This window comes from Chenopodium quinoa, unplaced genomic scaffold (genome assembly GCF_001683475.1).
Source record: "Chenopodium quinoa cultivar QQ74 unplaced genomic scaffold, ASM168347v1, whole genome shotgun sequence".
Classification (NCBI taxonomy): domain Eukaryota; kingdom Viridiplantae; phylum Streptophyta; class Magnoliopsida; order Caryophyllales; family Amaranthaceae; genus Chenopodium; species Chenopodium quinoa.
The window spans coordinates 3,405,789-3,420,751 of record NW_018745533.1 but is presented as its reverse complement, the minus strand read 5'-3'; the positions used below and the strand labels follow the sequence as shown (position 1 = coordinate 3,420,751).

The 14,963-nt window shown below is 33.6% G+C and overlaps 1 protein-coding gene across 1 annotated transcript; it reads left to right on the top strand.

Annotated features, from left to right (window-relative positions):
* The first annotated feature begins 8,609 nt into the window (after positions 1–8,609).
* On the top strand, positions 8,610–11,291 carry LOC110715792 (gamma-glutamyl peptidase 5-like). The gene is made up of 3 exons (XM_021894404.1): positions 8,610–9,380; positions 10,492–10,833; positions 10,989–11,291. The coding sequence occupies exons 1-3, from the start codon at positions 9,045–9,047 to the stop codon at positions 11,118–11,120; spliced, it is 810 nt and encodes a 269-aa protein (XP_021750096.1). The 5' UTR covers positions 8,610–9,044; the 3' UTR covers positions 11,121–11,291.
* Positions 11,292–14,963: the final 3,672 nt, after the last annotated feature.

The window sequence follows — 14,963 nt, the reverse complement described above, 5'->3', positions numbered from 1 at the left end:
CACCTACACAAGAAATAAGGATTAGCTAACCCTGGGGTAAAGATGAGGATAACAACTCTGATGACAAAGTCCGAAAGTGTTTAAGAAGAAGAGAAGGTATTAATAGAGAGAGAGAGTAATAAATACCCTTTTAATAGAGGAACCATGTGACTGCATGCCATGCAAATCAAGGACGAAGCCACAGGGGGGGCCTAGTGGAGGCCCGGCCCACCGCGGCCTAACTTTGTGGGTTAGAATTTAACTCTTGGCCCCTACAAGATTTTGGATATAGACTAAACATTTCACAATTAAATAGTGGTATAGCGTTTGGCATAACGGTGCTTTGCCTTCATGTTTTAACTTTCAAACCCTGTGACACTAAGTTCGATCCTCATTATCATTAACTTTTCAATTTATTTTTTTAAAAACCTTGCTGAGATGCTGCTTGGTGGCAGGCTGTTAGGAATGGCAACGGATCGGATTCGGGTCGGATGGGGCTCCACCCGCATCCACCCGAATTAATCATCCGCTCCACCCGATCCACCCGTCACCCGCAAAACCCATCACCCGCATCCGATCCATCTGTCATCCGCGGATGAAACGGGTGGATCGGATGCTTAACGGGTGATAATTATAATCCTACTCAAACTATAAAATCTAATACGTTAGAATAAAAAAAACAAAAACTTTTAGCCAATTTTAAACTTAAAAGTAAACCATTAATTAAATTTTTATTCCAAACTATAGCAATAAAAATAATCATGAACTTACTTTTTTTTTTTAACAGAATCATGAACTTATTTCGGTACTACATAATTAGGAATTGAGGGAGGTTTTATATTTTTAAAAATAAAATTAAAGAATTTTTAGATTTTTTTTTAGAAATATATAGTACATACATAGTGTAGTATATACTAGTATATAAGAAAATTGGGAATTTTTTTTATATATATACGGATGGACTGCGGATCGGGTGATAAACGGATGACGGATCGGGTGACGGATGAAACGGAGCCCCACCCGAATCCGACCCGATCCGTAACCCGCTTCATCCGTCACCCGCCCTTCATCCATTTAATGCAGATTTTCGTCCATTTATTTATTTCGGGTGGATCGGATTTGCGGATATCCATTTAGAATTGTCATCCCTACAGGTTGTAAGCCTGTAAACTAGATTCTTTCTTATTTGACAAAGTAAAAAAAAGAGGCCCAAGTAAACTAGCAGATTAATTAATATATATTTTATAATTATACAACAATTCTAATCATTTTTTGACTGTTAAGGACTATTTGCTTACATTACATTAAATTTTACATTTACTAAACTTTGAGTGTGATCCTAAACTACTACTACATCTTGCCTTGAAAAAAAAATAATAAAAACAAACTATTAGTAAACAAATGTATAATTATCATCCCAATAAGTGCAAGAAAAAAAATAATACTCCGTAATATCTATTATAGACTATAATCAAGTTAACATACTAACCGGCCCCCATAACTTTATAATTCTGGCTTCGCCCCTAATGCAAATTACATATATACTAGGTGTTGGTCGCCTGACGCCACGTGTTGTTCTCAGGACGATCGTTGCCTATGTCGATATGGGGCAATACCGACATGGTCTTTATGACTCAAAATAGGAATCTGTATGTTCTATAAAAGCGGTTGATATCGGCATACGTTTACCCATTATCGGTATCTCCCCATACAATTACGTTTCAACCTCATACAAATATGATTAACCTAAGCTCGGGAAGGTGTTTGAGAATACTCACTTTGATACTTAAGCTAATACTTCGTATTTGAAAGGGAACAAAGATACTCTGTATAATCATTTTTGAGGAATGTGCATAAATAAACAAATTGAAAGTACCTTGGGATTTCCCCTTCGAAAGTTATAAGTACTTGCTTATTTTGCTGGCTGGAGTTGGACCTAATGGGCTTCTTTTGGAGTTTTGGGGAGCATGTTAAAAGTTTAGGTTGGGCCTAAATTCACTTAGATTGGCCTAACAATTTGTTAATTTGTGTTGGACTGTTGGACATATAAGAACTTAGATCCTTACATACCTAAATAGCAAAGTTTGTTTTTTTCTTTTTTGACGAGAAATAGCAAAGTTATTTAGACAACCAAATACTCATTCCATTTCACTTTAGTTGCAACAGTTTTTATTTTCGGCCGTTTCATATTAGTTACAACACTACTACATTTGAACACTACTATATGTTAATAAACATAGCATATAGAGTTGTCAATTCGGGTAAACGGGTCGGGTTTGGGTCAGGTAAGAGTGGGTCGGGTCAATTCGGGACGGGTAAATTAGATTAATTTAATAACCTATGCGAGTCGTGTTTGGCTTAGGTCATGCTTGAGTCGGGTCACGTCGGATCATACTTCTTATCGGTTTCAGGTCGGGTTACATTCGGGTCGAGTGAACAATAGGTCGGGTTTAATTCGGGTTAAAACGGGTTAGGGTAACTCTTGGGTTCAAGCCAGGTTCGGTTCAAGTCAATAATTTGCGGGTTAGAATCAGGTCGGGTCATTTTCGAATTTGTGTCGGGTTCGGTTCAAGTCAATAACTTACGGATTATAATCAGGTTGGGTCATTTTCAAGTCGGGTCATTCTCGACAAGTCGGGTTCGGTTCAAGTCAATAATTTGCAGGTTATAATCAGGTTAGGTCATTTCCAAGTCAAATCATTCTCAGATTCAAGTCGGTTATGTTTAAGTAAATAATTTGCAGGTTACAATCAAGTTAGGTCATTTCCAAGTCAGGTCATATTCGGGTTCAACTAACTATAAATAGATAATTATCATTTTTATCAAGCTAATTATTTCCTTTGACTATAATATATATGGCAATATACTAGGGAACTATAGTCTATAATTTAGGAAGATAATTATCTCCTTTTACCATATAACAAATATATACTATATTTAACTCTTAATTTGAGGATGATGCTCCTTTCTTTTGTTGGCCTGGGCCGACTTGGTATCCCAAGACAAAATGTTTTCATCAACAATAATAAAGTGGTCTAAATTGCATTTGAGGTGATTTGCAATCGGGTCAAGAACAATTTTGGTTGAATTTAGGTCGGGTCAATAACAAGTCGTTTTAATTTCGAGTCGAGTTAGTAACAGATCGGGTTGAATTTTTGGGTTGGGTAAGTAATAGGTATAGTAAAATTCGGGTCGGGTCAATAACAAGTCGGGTTGAATTTGGATCAGGTCAATAACAAGTTGGGTTGATTTCGAGTCGGGTTTGTAACAGGTTGGGTTAAATTCAGGTCCGGTTAGGAACAGATTGGGTTGAATTCAGGTCAGGTTAGTAACAAGTCGGGTTGAAATCGGGTTTTGACGGTTTAAAAAGGGTTTGAGTCAATTTCGGCTCAAATCGGGTTCGGTGCAAGTTAATTAAATTGGCCGTTGTAAACCGATAAATCGGTGCAAGTTATAAACCGGTAAATTGGCAGTTTAAAAGAAAATTGAATGGTTCCAAACACCCAATTGGACTCCCGGAGGATATTACGGATCATGGTAACATTTCAGCACTTTTTATTTCCGGGCGAAGAAAAAGTCAAAAATAAAGGCTAATATCCACGTTTTTTGAGAAATTTTGGAGGTTTCGGAGCACAGGGTTGAAAACTCTTAAAATTATATGAGATACATCTCGGGGTCATATAATGCCGTTTGGAACTATATATGATCATTATTTGTTGTCATAAATGTTCGTGGTAGGCTTGAATTAATGAAATCGGTGCAAGTTGTAAACCGGTAAATTGGTCGTTTAAAGGAAAATTGGAGGGTTCCACCCATTCAATTGAACTCCCGGAAAATATTAGGGATCATGGTAAACATTTCGGCAATTTTTATTTCCAGGCGAAAAAAAAAATCTCAAAATTGAAGGCTAATATCCAAGCTTTTTGAGAAATTTTGGAGGTTTCGGGGCCCGGTATAGAAAACACAATCGGACTCTCGGAGGGTATTAGGGACCATGGTAATTATTTCGGAAATTTTTATTTAAGGGCGAAAAAAAGTCAAAAAATTCAAAAAAATTAAGGCTAATATCCACACTTTTTGAGAAATTTTGGAATCTTCGGGGCCCGATGTCTAAAAGTCTTGAAATTCTAGGGAATACATCTCAGGGTCATATAATGTCGTTTGGAACCATATATGATCATTATTTGTTGTCATAAATGTTCGTTGTAGGATTAAGTTAATGAAATCGGTGCAAGTAGTAAACTGGTAAATTGGCCGTTTAGAGGCAAATTGGTGGTTCCACCCACCCAATTGGTCTACTGGAGGGTATTAGGGACCATGGTAAACATTTCAGAAATTTTTATTTACGGGCGAAAAAAAGTCAAAAAATTCCAAAATTGAAGACTGATATCCATGCATTTTGTAAAATTTTGAAGGTCTCGGGACTCGGTGTCGAAAAGTCTTGAAATTCCAACGCATATATATTTGTGTCATATAATGTCGTTTGTAACCATATATGATCATTATATGTTTTCATAAATGTTCGTGGTAGGCTTGAATTAATGAAATCGGTATAAGTTGTAAATCGGTAAATTGGTCGTTTAAAGGCAAATTGGATGGTTCCACCTACCCAATTGAACTCTGGGAGGGTATTTTGGACTATGGTAAACATTTCGATAATTTTTTATTTACGGGTGAAAAAAATCAAAAAAAATAAAAAATAAAAAATAAAAGGCGAATTATCCACGCTTTTAGAGAAATTTGGTGTCTTCGAGGCCCGCTGTCTAAAATTCTTGAAATTCTAGGATCTCGGGGTCATATAATGTCGTTTTGAACCATGTATGATTATAATTTGTTTTCAAAAATGTTCGTGGTTGGCTTGAGTTAATGAAATTGGTGCAAGTTGTAAACTGGTAAATTGGTTGTTTAAAGGAAAATTGGGTGGCTCTACCCACTCAATTGGACTCCCGGAGAGTATTAGAGACTATGGTAAACATTTCTGCAATTTTTATTTCCGTCTAAAAAAAGTCAAAAAATTCTAAAATTGAAGTCTAATATCTATGTTTTTTTAGAAATTTTGAAAGTTTCGGGGCCCAGTGTCGAAAAGAAATGAGATTTTAGGGGATACATCTGGGGGTCATATAATTTCGTTTGGAACCATAAATGATCATTATATGTTGTCATAAATGTTCGTGGTAGGGTTGAGTTAATGAAACCGATGCAAATTGCAAACCGGTACATTTGCCGTTTAATGGCAAATTGGATGGTTCCACCCGCCCAATTGGACTCGTGAAAGGTATTAAGGACCATGGTAAACATTTCGGGAATTTTTATTTCCGGGCGAAAAAAGTCAAAAAGTTTCAAAATTGACGGCTAATATCCATGCTTTTTGAGAAATTTTAAAGATTTCGGGGCCTGGTGTCGAAAAGGCTTGAGATTTAAGGGGATACTTCTCAAAGTCATATAATGTCGTTTGGAACCATATATGATCATTATATGTTGTCATAAATGTTCGTGGTAGGCTTGAATTAATTAATGAAATTTATGCAAGTTTTAAATCGGTAAATTGGCGGGTTAAAGGCAAAATAGATGGTTCCACCCAACCAATTGGACTCTCATAGGGTATTAGGGACCATAGTAAATATTTTGGAAATTTTTATTTCCTGGCAAAAAAAAGTCAAAAAATTCCAAAATTGAAGGCTAATATCCACACTATTTGAGAAATTTTGGAGGTTACAGGGCCCGTTGTCGAAAAGTTTTGAAATTATAGAGGATATATCTCGGGGTCATATAATTCCTTTTGAAACCATATGTGATCATTCTTTGTTGTTATAAATGTTCGTTGCAGGTTTGAGTTAATGAAATCGGTGCAAGTTGAAAACTGGTAAATTGGTCGTTTAAAGGCAAATTGGATGGTTCCACTCACCCAATTGGAATCCCAGAGGGTATTAGGGATGACATTTTGGCAATTTTTATTTCCGATTAAAAAAAAGTCAAAAAATTCAAAAATTAAAGGCTATATCCACGCTTTTTGAGAATTTTTTGAGTCTTCGGGGCCCAGTGTCGAAAATTCTTGAAATTCTAGCTAGGGAATACATTTCGGAATCATATAATGTCGTTTGGAATACTAGTGGAAAAATTGCTATCTGTAACGGGCAAAAAAAACCTATCCGTAACGGGCGACGACCGTTACGTATGCAGCCGTTACGAAAAGACAATTTATTTGTAGCTGGCTCTTGCAATATATGATCATTATATGTTCTTATAAATGTTCGTGGTAAGCTTGTGTTAATGAAATAGGTGCAAGTTGTAAACCGATAAATTGGTCGTTTAAAGACAAATTGGTTGGTTCTACCCAGCCAATTGGATTCTCAGAGGGTATTAGGAACCATGGTAAACATTTCGGCAATTTTTATTTCCAGGTGAAAAAAAGTCAAAAAATTCCAAAATTGAAGGCTAATATCCACTCTTTTTTAGAAATTTTCGAGGTTTCGGGTAGAGCTGTTAATTCGGGTAAATGGGTCTGGTTTGGGTCGGTAAGAGTTGGTCGGGTCAACTCAGGTCGGGTCAATTCGGATTAATTCAATAACTATGCGGGTCAAGTTTGGGTTGGGTCAAGCTTGAGTCGGGTCACGTCGAGTCATATACTTCTTATCGGGTTTGGGTCGGGTTTAGGACGGGTTCATAACAGGTCGGGTTATGTTCAGGTCGAGTGAACAATAGGTCAAGTTTCATTCGGGTTTTCATGGGCTAAAACGGGTTAGGGTAATTCTCGGGTTCGAGTCGGGTTAGGTTCAAGTCAATAATTTGCGGGTTAGAATCAGGTCGGGTCATTCTCGGGTTTAAGTCGGGTTCGGTTCAAGTCAGTAATTTGCGAGTTATAATCAGGTCGGTTCATTTTCAAGTCGGATCATTCTCGGGTTCAAGTCGGGTTCAGTTCAAGTCAATAATTTGTGGGTTATAATCAGGTTGAGTCATTTCCAAGTCGGGTCATTCTCAGAGTCTAGTCGGGTTATGTTCAAGTCAAAAAATTACAGGTTACAATCAGGTCGGGTCATTTCCAAGTCAGGTCATATTCGGGTTCAACTAACTATAAATAGATAATTATCATTTTTGACAAGCTAATTATTTCCTTTGACTATAATATATATGGCAATATACTAGGGAAATATAGTTTATAATTTAGGAAGATAATTATATCCTTTGACCATACAACAAATATATACTATATTTAACTCTTAAATTTGAGGATGATGCCGCTCCTTTCTTTTGCTGGCTTGGACCGACTTGGTCTCCCTAGACAAAATGTTTTGATCAACAATAATTAGGTGGTCTAAATTACATTTAAGGTAATTTGAAATCGCGTTAGGAACAATTTGGGTTGAATTTAGGTCGGGTTAATAACAAGTCAGGTTGAATTTTTGGGTTGGGTAAGTAATAGGTATGGTAAAATTCGAGTCGGGTCAATAACAAGTCGGGTTGAATTTGGGTCAGGTCAATAACAAGTCAGGTTGATTTTGGGTCGGGTTTGTAACAAGTTTGGTTAAATTCGGGTCGGGTTAGGAACGGATCGGGTTGAATTTAGGTCAGCTTAGCAACAAGTCGGGTTAAATTCGGGTTTTAACGGGTTAAAACGGGTTTGGGTCAATTTCGGTTCAAGTCCATAATTTACGGGTTACATTTTGGTCAGGTCATCTCCAGGTTAGTTCATGTTCGGGTTCGGGTCTCACATACTCGGGTCAAGTCGGGTCTAGGGTTGGTTTCAGATCGAGTTTGGGTCACATTTTTTTCGGGTTCAGATGGGTCGGTTAATAATCGGGCTTGAATCGGTATTTCGGGTCGGGTCAACTTTTGACAGTTCTAATAGTATGTGATATCGTACATGTTTAACCAAAGTATTACAATACTCTAGTGCAGAGTTTTTTTTTTTTGAAAGAACAATACTATAGTAATTAGAGAGTTTCCAGTCAAAAAAAATTAGAGTTAGATTTCATAAGAAGTGTGGGGAAATTACCTAATCAAATTTAACCTTGGGTATTGATATTATATAGTGATATAGAGTATCTTATTAACGATATACATCAACTATTTTTTTTTTGACAAGGATATATATCAACTAGAATATAATATACAATATAATTTTTTTTCTCTAATAGCGTATGTAGAAACAAATTAAAGTATGGCAATTTTTTTTTTTTTTTTTTTTTGGCAAGATAATTTCATGTTGTAATCTAGACATGATAGCATACTTGATTAATAAAAATCAATGGAAAATATTATTTGAAAGAGGAGAAAAGGTTGACATTGCCTTATTCTTGGCTTGTAGTAATAAGTGACAGTGAAAGCATCGTTGTAGCAACTACTAGTAGCTAGCAAGGTGAAAAACTAAATTCACCGTTGACTTTTTGGAAATTAATTAGTGATTTTTCACCATTTTCACTATCTACTGGAAACCTATACTAAGATCCCTATAATTTTCCATCTATTACTTTAGGAAGAAATTTGTCAATATCACTTTTTTCCTTTTATTTTATACAAAATGTATTATTTAGAACCATAAATATATAGATATTAATTATATATTAAAAATAATAATAAATAAAGAATAATATTTCCATATTCAATATATGTTTTTGGATGAATATGTCCATGATCTTTATAAAAATACAAAACATAAAGTATTTTTTTTAGGATTTTCTAACGCATATAAATTGCAAGAGTATATAATATACATTAAATTAGCTAAAATTTTAATTTATTTAAGGAATATGGCACATTAAATTAGTTGGTAAAAATTTTATTAAGTGGGGTCATCATAGCGTAATAAAGTGAGAAAAAAAAAAAATAAACAAAAAACTAATGCTATATAAAGGTAACTTCAACCTTCAAATTTCTTCGTACCACAAATTTGAATACATACACTTCACTAAAACTACACTCTCTTTCTTCAATCTAGTTTCTCTCTAAATTATAAACAAAAAAAAACCCTAGGTTTCAATCATATTATATTAGCTCCTAAGTTAAGCATAATTAGTTAGCTAATACAATCATCCTCTTGAATTAGTAGTATATATAATTCATAGAAAATGGAAAATGGTGATCAAAACAATATGATGAATACAAAAAGATATGCTCTTCTACTAGCAGCACATGACTCAGAGTACGTGAAGAAAGTGTATGGAGGATACTTCAATGTTTTTGTGGTGGCTTTCGGGGAAGAAGGAGAGACATGGGATTTGTATAGGGTTGTGGAGGGTGAATTTCCAAATATGAATGAGCTTGAGATGTATGATGGGTTTGTAGTTAGTGGAAGTCCTTTTGATGCTTATGGAAATGAGTATTGGATCCTTGAACTTTGCATTCTTTTGCAAACTCTTGATTCCATGCAAAAGAAAATTCTCGGTATTTGCTTTGGTCATCAGGTAACCAAATAAACATACTCTCTCTGTTTCAAAATCATAGTACGAGTACTAGCTAATTATATATTTCAACTAAATCATTATATGGCTTTCTCAAGAACATATATAGGCATATAGCACCATGCATACGTATGTTGTTTAAGATGATAGAATACACAATTTTAATTTTTGATATGAACATAAATCTTTAACAAATTTATGAAAAATATATTAGGAGTATATAGCATGTTTATTTTCAATTACAAACCAATATATTGTGATTATAGTGAAAAAAAAAGTAGGAAAAAAAAAACCGAGCATATTAATTTGGAGAATCATGCGATTGTAATTATGGTTAAGCATTTTCATATATGTTATTATTATGCGACAAGGGAACATAAAATTACCTTATATGCAAGAAATAATGTAAGATATCATATTATATGATTCATATATATATATATATTTAATTTACTTAATTACCTTATACAACGAGGAGGCCTATTGTTTAACTAGGTTTTGTTCTCGTAATAAGTAGTGCACCAATATGGTAGGAATTTTATTTATTTTATTTTATTTTTATGGGGTTTGATGGAAATATATAATCTTAAATCTTTATCAATACATAAAGTGGAATATATCTATTAAAGAATAATTTTGGACTATTTTTTTCCCTCAACAACATGGCCTTTTTTTCCATAAAATACTTTACTAGAATATTTTTCGAATATTACAAAAACATTTTTGACTTACCGGATAATACAATTGACATGTCATGATAGCGATAATACAAAGACTTGTATGAACTTATAAAAGAGAACTCTCTGAACCAGTCCTAGTTAGCTAGTAGTAGAGCACAATTAACTAAGTCCGTTTTGTTTTCAAAAAAAAAACTAAGTCCGTTTTCATTTAGTAAATAGATAAATACATATTTATCCTTTTCTATATAAGTTTTTTTCAACTTTGTCATAGCTATAAGATATTGAAAGTTATACGACAATGTATCTTAAGAGTTAAGAATAAAATAAACTAGTTTAAAGTTAGCGCACTCTATATAGTTAAAAGTTACTCGCATAAAGTATCTTATTATTAATAGCTATTATTTTAATTTGACTTAGATACGTTTTTTTTATAGGTGTTATGCAGGGCATTGGGAGGAAAAGTGGCAAGATCTCCTACAGGATGGGATATAGGATTAAGAGAAATAAAAATAAATAACAAGGAATTTTTTACCTCTCAACTTAATTTAGAGGTTTCAAATCATGAAATTCCACAAACCCTAACAATAATTAAATGCCATCAAGATGAAGTGTGGGAGTTGCCAATTGATGCTGAAGTTGTTGCATTTTCTGATAAGACAAAGGTGGAAATGTTTACCATTGGCAACCACATTTTGGGCACTCAAGGTCATCCGGAATATACCAAAGACATTCTTTACAACCTTCTTGATCGTCTACTTAACAATGGCTCTATAGAGGTATTAACTCCGATGTTAAAATTTATTTCTCCATATCACATAATGTTTAGTTTTCATAATTTAAAATTTAATACCATGCGAATTGTTTTGACACGAGCTTGTTACCATGCATACCTTTTTAATTTCTAATTTGTTTCAATTTGTCCGATACATAGGAAGACTTTGTTGAAGCTACACGGTCGAAAATAGAAAACATTGAGCCTGATAGAAAACACTTGGAGAAGATTTGCAAAAACTTTCTCAAGGGAAGACATAATCCTTCATATGGACTTGTTGAATTTTTCTAATCTAATGTAACAATTAGTGTTCAAGTATTGTACAGTCGAAACTAGCTAAACATACACCAAGCTACGTTGTTAACTTGTTTACAAGTTAACCGATTCTGCTAGTATTATGTTACTAATATGTCTTGACCATGTTTACAATTATGAGTCTATGACATATTAATCTCACTTTAATTTAAAGCTTAAATTGTTAGACTTGGGCTCAACCTATTCTTCTATTTATGTCTTCCAAAACTTATCTAGGATTGATTTATGCATGGTTTGGAATTGAATAGCATCTTAAGGCTATAAATACTTAGTATATGTTGGAATTGAGTACCCAACAAGTTCTAACTCCAAAATTTGAGATCCAGAACCAGAACCTATTGCGACAGGGCCTTAATTTTGTTTTGTTCCAATTCTAAGGTCCTGTTCTCTTCACCTTAAAAAAAATAATATTAAGTAAAAATAATTTCAGTTCAATAAAATTAATTTCAGTTCAGTAAAAATAATTTCAGTCCTATTAAAAAAAAGTTCAGTTCAGTAAAATTCAGTTTTCTTAAAGAAGAATTATAATAGAAAATTAGTAAAAATAATTTCAGTTTAGTAAAATTAATTTTAATTCAGTAAAATTAATTTCAGTTCAGTAAAATTAATTTCAGTTCAGTAAAAATAATTTCAGTTCAGCAAAATTAAGGTGAAAAGAACGGGGCCTAAGTATTCTAAATTATAGCTCACCTCTAATAGATAATGTCTCGCGTGTAAAGTGTCACACATGATTCCAGCTATAACAAGATATGTTTCAATTGAGAATATTGTATCTTTGAGATATGGAATCAACCCTCCGCTATTGTGGAATTTTATCCCCATGTCGGAATGTTGTACATATCAATTACAATTAAGAATCTCCAATTTTTAAGCAAAATCTAAGCTCAATATGCATTAGCACAATAAATGGTGTTGAATACATCTGGTTTTTTTTTCCCTCCTTAATCAATGGAGAATGAATCTTATTCTTAAGTTGATAACGATAGTTATATCATATATCATGTTTAAGATCACCAATTATCGTATTATCGGAAGTTGACTTTTTTTTTTTTGTTTTTATTTATTTATTTTGGTATTTTAAGGATTGAGTTCTTACTATTTATAGGGAAAATTGCATCTTATTTTATGATAGAAGGAAAGTAAATTCAATGCAGTAATTTTTTTTAACTTTTGCACGGTATGAAACTAATTTTAATATGTTATTTTTACTTAATAATTGATAACAAGTGGTAATAAGTAATACGTTGTTGGAATATTTTATTTTTTAAACAGGTGATGTCTACTTATTAGTAAATCAATATTGTAATTAAAAACTGAATAAAGTATATGAAACGAAGAGAGTATGCAGTTGGATAAATAGGAATTTTTTGAATAGAGATTTTCAAGTTGAATTATTTATATAACTTCGTATATTTTTTATTATAATTATTCAACGAACGCACGAGTTCTAACCTAGTTACATAACATAAATGAATTAAATCATACAAAACTTAATTTATAATGAGGACACCATCCTGTCCCATACCTTTTTCAACAAAAAGGGAAAGATTAGCAAGCCTTCTGTCAATTTAGAATCTAACAGGTTGCCTAGAAGCGAAGTTGAGAGTGGTGTTACAAACTTAACCACCATGGATGCTGCTAGTGAGATGATGATAGCTAGAGAGCCTTAAGGGGGTGTTGATGCCACTAGCCCCTCTAACTTTCAGGTTTCTAGACAGGATAAGGACAAGGGATTGGGGAGAACCCATATCTTCTTTAACAGATCAAGAGTTAATCAGTCCGATTCACTCCTGATGGGCATATGGAAGCTCACAAGGCAAAGGACTCCAAAGTTCATGTAACCTTGGTTATGCCCACTAAGATGGTGGGTCTGGAGAAGAGGAATCGAGTCAGGAAAAGTCAAAAGGAAAAGGCCATACAATTTATGGATGTCGCTGTGGTCAACGATGTTGTTGGGCTTCCCAAGTCAAGCATCATTGCCGTTGAGAAGTTAGACTATCATTTATCTACTTGCCTAACTTCAAGGAGCAATGAGGATTCAAGCATCGAGGAGAGGGGAGTGAGGAACCTGAGAGAATTTTAACTAGCACTGACATCGTTGAAGTGGAATCCGTAGATTCTAATGAAGAAGACCCCCATGAGTTTTGAACCAGGCTAGGTACGGTGCAGTCCTTTCCACCACTTTTTACTTTCAAGTTCTCTGCCTCGTCAAGGAAGCATGGAAGGCCAATTAGGTCAATGGTGAAGAACAAGCCAGGTAAAAAGTATTACAGGGTTTGTTTTTGCAAGATCGATAAAGAAACGCAAGGGATCAAGTGCGGAACATCTTAAATTATGACTAGTACTAGTGATGAATCCCCTCAACCCCCTTATTTGTATTTTCAAGCAATCCACAGTATTTGTACCCCAATCCCCTTTTTAGCACTTGTATTAGTATAGTTAACAAAGTCAAGTTGTCTCATTGTACTATCGAGTCAGTTGGGAGCTAGACTCCTTTTTGGACCGTTTAAAAAAAAAATAAGTATAGTTCCACTAATAAAGAAGGACCCCACATAACACATTGACAAATTGAGATAGAGACAAAATAAATAAGACACGTGCTTTAAAACATTTTTTTTTCAAATAAAAATAAAATAAAATTGGTTGTTATAAAATTTGCTTATTCCCTTTTTTATGGGGAAATTCCTCAATAGTTAAATATCAATGGATTGCCCTTTTTAATTTTAAACTAGTGTGTGTCCCTGGTGATGCCCCAAATTGCCAGTTTGTACTTCTTTGATTTGATAATTATATTCAACTGTGTTGTATAGCCAATGTGTGATCCGGACATTGCCTCGGATGTTACATTTTTTTTACCTCATATGTATTTATTTTCTAATTAATCTTGTGAAGAATAAATAAATTAAATAACCTCTAATCTGAAAAGAATGTATAATATTAATTATGTGAAATTTAAATCACTAATAAAAGTTGGTTGACATGGTAAATGTATAACCTTTATTTGTTGGAGGTTGCGGGTTCAAATCTAGATCAAACCATTAATTTATTTATTTTGATAAATGAAGTTGTAAGCTTATATGTCGCTTGTTCTTTTGTGGTACCATTCTTTCAAAAGAGATTAGGTTACGAGATTATCCCCCTACTTCCTAGAAAAGTAAGAAGAGCAATTGATGAGATTCAAACTTGTGAGTTCCACATCAACTCTACCAAGCTTGCTTGGTTAGTGGTTACTTACAAATTACTTATTGTTTACATTAACTTGAAAGTCAATTTAGGCTTTTCACTCATTTTACAAATCAACAAAATGCTACTAAATTTAATCTTAAAATAACTAAGAGACTAATACAACAACTCCATAAGATAATCATATCCGTTGATACAATTTGTTATAATTAACTGTCAATCAAGCCTTAGGCTCTCTTTCAAAAGAAAAAAAAATCAAGCCTTGGCGCCTGTTCTCATATACTGAATTGAACTGAACTAAACTTAACTGAACTGAAATTAAATGAATATTTTATAAGATAAGGAAATTATGAGCTGAAATGAACTGAACTAGAGCTAAACTGAACTGAACTGAAAATAAACATATGAGAACAGGCCCTTAGGCTCTCTTCTTTTAAGCATATAAGTACAAAGTAACAAAATAAGATGTTTCAAATATAATATCCCCCATTTTAATTCACGGCTTAGAAGATTAGTTTTATTGATGTTAACACAAATATAATCAATTAAGGAATAATCTGGAAAGGAACAGACATAAAGCATCTTTCTTATATATTTTCGCATGATCATTTGCTCAGATTAATAATCAAATGCAAA